The 5,130-nt window shown below is 32.4% G+C and overlaps 2 protein-coding genes across 2 annotated transcripts in view; one reads left to right on the plus strand and one right to left on the minus strand.

Annotated features, from left to right (window-relative positions):
- The window catches only part of GLMN (glomulin, FKBP associated protein), a 34,720-nt gene extending 32,314 nt beyond the window's left edge, over nucleotides 1-2,406 (plus strand). Inside the window, exons 17-19 of the mRNA XM_012661059.1 lie at nucleotides 1,060-1,183; nucleotides 1,967-2,049; nucleotides 2,164-2,406. Coding sequence (XP_012516513.1) covers nucleotides 1,060-1,183; nucleotides 1,967-2,049; nucleotides 2,164-2,280 — 324 coding nt within the window. The 3' untranslated portion in view covers nucleotides 2,281-2,406. The remainder of the gene's footprint in view (nucleotides 1-1,059; nucleotides 1,184-1,966; nucleotides 2,050-2,163) is intronic.
- A 571-nt stretch (nucleotides 2,407-2,977) lies between these two features.
- LOC105823834 (chromosome unknown open reading frame, human C1orf146) overlaps nucleotides 2,978-5,130 on the minus strand; it is a 22,406-nt gene continuing 20,253 nt past the window's right edge. The window contains exons 3-5 of the mRNA XM_012661089.1: nucleotides 4,475-4,643; nucleotides 3,989-4,067; nucleotides 2,978-3,254 (exon numbers count right to left, since the gene is read on the minus strand). Of these exons, the coding sequence (XP_012516543.1) occupies nucleotides 3,120-3,254; nucleotides 3,989-4,067; nucleotides 4,475-4,643 (383 nt within the window). The 3' untranslated portion in view covers nucleotides 2,978-3,119. The remainder of the gene's footprint in view (nucleotides 3,255-3,988; nucleotides 4,068-4,474; nucleotides 4,644-5,130) is intronic.

The following is a 5,130-nucleotide window of genomic DNA, read 5'->3' on the forward strand; positions in this document are numbered from 1 at the left end:
CCTCCCCCCTCCCCCCTGCCCAACATCCAATAGATGTTATTCTTATATGTGCATTTATGTGTTGATCAGCACTAAACATTTTTTAAAACATCCACAATAGAATCATTACAACATAATGATTATTTATTTCCCCAAAATAAGTTCATAGATGATGAGTGAAAGGGTATGCATATTTTTGAGGTTTTAGATCCTCTCTAGAATTCTACTTTTCCTATCAGTATAGGAGAAAAGAGGAAGGACAGATTGAAATGAAAAGGATATGTGTAACAGTCATTAATGTTATCAATTATTCAAAATAGGTATGTGTAGATTTTATTTGGAGGACTATACATAAAACCTTATATACTACTTGGATCAAAATAAGTTCATTACAAAATAGGTTTTTAAGTGGTCCATTTCATTGTTCTAGTTAAGGGTAATGGGGTTCCTAAGTTTCCCTTTTTTTACCTAAGAAATTTTCCTTCATAAAGAATACCTGGAAACTTAATACCAATGGACCTTCCTCCTTCTTCCCTCTCTCCCTTCCTCCCTGAAGAAAAACCTTTAAGATATATGACAAAATAACCCTAAGCAGATAAAATCTTCCTATACATTGGTCACCAAGGAAGTCCAAATTACCTTTGTGTTAGAAAAGTTTCCATCAATAGGGAAAGGAAAGAATTCTGTAGAACTAGATCTGTGGCCAGGATATCAACTGAAAGGTCAAGGATTAAAGGTATATAAAAGATAAAGTCATTATGGGGATGGTTTATAGGGGAAGAGAAATGTCTCAGACTGTTTGCATTATCCTCAAATAAATTTCCATAGATAAAACTTGCAAGTTACAGATCTCAAAACCAGGAGCTATCCAAATAGTATAATAATGAGCACAGTGCCCTGAGTACACTTTTGTTTTGACTGGTATTCACATAACTAGATGTATTACTAAACAGTAAACTCGTGAAAAGCAAGGGCCATGTTTCATTCGTTTTTCTAGCTCATAATGCATGTTTAGTGATAGTAGGCAATCAATAAATGTTGAACCAAATAAATAATTCTTTCACTAATTCTTCTGAACAGACTGGATTATGGACAGAACTTGGAAAGATTGAAAATAATTTCTTAAAGCCTCTCCATACAGGACTTAATATGTCAAAAGCACATTACGAAGCAGAAATTAAGAATAGCCAAGAAAATAGCCAAGGTTGGTAATGTGCAATTTTGTTTTCAGTTAGGCCTAAAAATTAGTCAAATTTTGGAATTGACATACGTATCTTCAAGTAAAAGAACATTTTTTATCTTGTACTTGTTTAATTTATGCTAAACAAGGAACTATGACATCTAAGTCATGTTATTTATAATTAAAATGATTCTTAGCAGATCTATAAGCCACTGAAATTGGGTTAATGAAGATTTAAACCAAACAAGCATATTCTGTTTTAAAGCCTCAAGGTCTAAGAATCTGATTGTATTACAGGTATTTCTATTTGGGTACCATTCCTTTGGTATTGCTGAGTCCACCCTCCATCTCACCCCCAAGTAAATCTGTAAAAGTTAAGAAAAATAATGTTAGATCCAGAATTACTTTGTTTCAAGCCAGCAAATCTTCTATAATAATCTTGTTATCTCTTTCATATATCTGTGGTGGTATTTTTATAGCCATTACTAGAAATTTTGTCTTTTTTAATGTTATGGCTATAATTGTTACTATATACTGAAGGAAAAAGTTTCATGTATCCTGTACATGCCAAAATAATACGATTTATCTAAAGTAGCATTAATTCACATGCTGCGGAATTTTGACATTTAATTTTATTTGCTTATAGTTTAAGTATACCGTGAGCTGTGGACTCAATAACTTACACAAATAACTGACACATTTTATAAGTTAGCAAATGATGAAAGTAGCTTATAAATTTATTATTGAAATCTGAGAGTTGTTTTAATGGCTAAGTGTGACACATGATTTTTTTTCCTTCTCTTACAGAAGTCCAGAAGACTAAAGATCTTTGTTCTATAACAGTAGGTGGAGAAGATCTCCCTAATATGCCTCCTGAAATGCAGCTTAAGGTGATCTGAAATTTTCCTAAGCTATCTCCAGCTGAAGTCTTTTCTATGTTTTGCTTTTTTTTTTTTTTAAAAAAAAGACAGTATTAACAACATTAATTTTTCTTGGCATTGCAGGTCCTACATTCAGCTCTTTTCACATTTGATCTGATTGAAAGTGTTCTGGCTCGAGTAGAAGAACTCATTGAAATAAAAACAAAGTCTACCTCCGAAGAAAATATTGAGATAAAGTGAAAATTCTACTGCCTAAATAAAAACTAATACTGTATTTTCCATTATGATTTATTTAATACTTCTATAAAAAATTTTCTGTAAAAATTTATTGCTAGAAAAATAAATGTAGCTTTTCTCATTTATCAATTTTTATAATGATGTGTTATGGAACAGGAGTATTCTTTGGTTTTAAAAAGTTATCTGCATGGTAAATAATGCCTATACACTTATGTTCTCAATACTACTTTTGAAAGTCCAGTACAAACTAATAATTTTATAATTTCATATAATATACTTCATTCATACAGTTGTAGTGAGTCTATAAAAATACTTACACACTTTCTGCTCCAGTGAGATGCTATGTGACATTTTAGAACTCCTAGTGTCAAGTTGTAGTCTGCAACACTACAAAAGTGTAGAAAGGAGTTTTGACTTCAAGCCAGTTGACTGCTTCTCTTAGCTTCCCTCTCTTTCTTGCTTCAGGAGGAATCTTAGGGAGCAGAGTCCTATCACCAACAGAAGTTATAATGTGAAAGCATCTGCAAAGATTAATTTTAGAAATACTGGCTACTCTTGTGGAAAACCTAAAGAGCTAAATAGAAACTTCTGTATTTTTATTTCCTATTAAATATCTGTCCATTCAACTCATTAAGAAACTGCATCTGAGTTTTGTATGTACCAGTTCTTTTCTAAATATTATTAAAAAAATCACTCAACTCCTAAAATAAAATCAGTTTTAATTGTATACATGTTATTATTTTAAATTAATATAAACATCTTTAAATATATATTTGAACATTATAATTTAACAGGTCTAATTATTTTAACATTACTCCAAAAGAACATTTATAATTGATACTCTAATTTGGGTTAACTGAATCAGTACTCAGCTTTATCTTTTGAAGTGTTTTCCAAACAGGACTTTGCTCAATGATGTAAGCTTTAGTTGTTATCATTCTGTAGCAGATGCTATCTATGTATGGTTTGGAGGTAGTCTGGAAGAAGATATAAACATGCAGCATTATTTACAGAAATAAGGTATGTTTACAGGGTCACATCAAAAAATACCTAACTTCATTCAGCAAATATCTCTTGAACACCTATGCACTAAGTACTGTGTATGAATTATTAGAGTAATAAAGAAGAAAACACTTGATCTCTACAAGGAATTTCAAATGTGTAAATCAAAAAGAATATTATAAGAATTACTTCAATGGAGATACGTTCCAAGTATGAGCATAAGAAACACCTAATTCTGCCTAGAGGGTTTGAGGGTGTCAGCATACTCTGCAGAGGAGGACAAGCATGAAAAGAAAGTGGACAACTGGTGGAGAGGATTCTGTAAAATGGTATGTTTGCACTCTGACAGTTCATGATGGCAATGTGACCAATATTTATATTTTATAATTTGAAGGAAGACATCAGTTATCAATATTTATACTTTATAATTCGAAGGAAGACATCAGTTATCAATAGGGTCAGCCAAATGCTCCCGTGGCCCCAAATGAGTCATAAATTTTAGCGGCTACTGGAAATAAATTGAGAAGACTTGTGAGGCTGAGTTCAGGCTTAGGAAAGAAGAGTTGCATGCTGAAATATCAACTTCTCTGCGGGGAAAAGAAGTAGAGTATTTGCCAATCCTGCTCAAAAGAGTGGCGATTTGAAGTCAAAAACCTTAAAATGTATGAATATGTATGTATGTATGTGTCATTTTCCACAGATGACTCACCTTAGCTATAGTGCACATAAGATTAATAGCATTTACTGCATTGTGTACTGGAAGTATTCGTAAGTTACTACCCAGGAATCTGAAAAACAATTCATAAGTTATATAGATCATACAACTTACTGACACTTGTTCTCTTAAATAGGCGGAAAGAAGAGACAAGCCTCTACTGTTTGTTATTTGTTTAAGTATGGATGCCCTACTTCATTCCACAGAAAATCTGAGGTGGCTTTATAGCCAGCACTTAACTAACAAGTGTTCCCTTTTGGTTTGGTCTTGCAGGAGAGGCCCATAAATCAGAATGAACTCTGAAACCTGTCACCTCAATTCATAGCACAGCTATTTGACCTGTGTTTCATTAAATATCAGTATGACATGTTAACATCAATTTTATCTTCTAGCAAAATAAAATTCATCTGCCTAAAAGAAATAAGAACTGAAGTAAACACAATATAAGAAAAATAAGTCAATAGTGCTGTTCTTCCATACCTCTGCTGAATCCTGAACATCAGTTTCCATTCTTTGGGCCCATGGAGGGCAGCAGACAGAACCAAAAAACTATTTCGGTGAATGTTAATAAACTTCTCAATTTTGGCTAGGAATAATTCTTCAGCTGACATAAAGCATTCTTTAGCATCCATCAGTAAAAATGCTACTCCTAGAAAAGGTGAATGTAATATAAAACATCACTTTGTCACATAGATCAAATTTTGTTGTAAACTCAACAAAAATAGCTATAAATGTAACAAATTTCCAGACCCTAAACTCATAAGGAGTAGAAATTACTATACAGAATTCTTAACACAACAAAATGGTTTTGGTAGTTCTTTGAAGTACTCTGTATAAAAATGGCTTGGTCTAAATATTTAAGAGAAAAACTTTTTTGGTAAGTACTTTTGTTTTCAGACTAAGGCACTGTCCACATGAGTAATGGCTAGTTTTTAGTTAAAAGATAAATTATATTTTAGAAGTTATTTTTTCATTTTTTAAAACTGTTTACTGGTTTATTACAAAGGATACGGATGAAGAGATGCATAGAACTAGGTATGTGGGAAGGGACACAGAGTTTCAATGCCCTGCTACACTCCAGGCACCTCCATGTGTTTAGCAACCTGGAAGCTCCTATAATGATTTTTTTTTTTTTT

The sequence above is a fragment of the Propithecus coquereli genome, unplaced genomic scaffold (assembly GCF_000956105.1).
Source record: "Propithecus coquereli isolate 6110/MARCELLA unplaced genomic scaffold, Pcoq_1.0 Scaffold7, whole genome shotgun sequence".
Taxonomy (NCBI): Eukaryota; Metazoa; Chordata; class Mammalia; order Primates; family Indriidae; genus Propithecus; species Propithecus coquereli.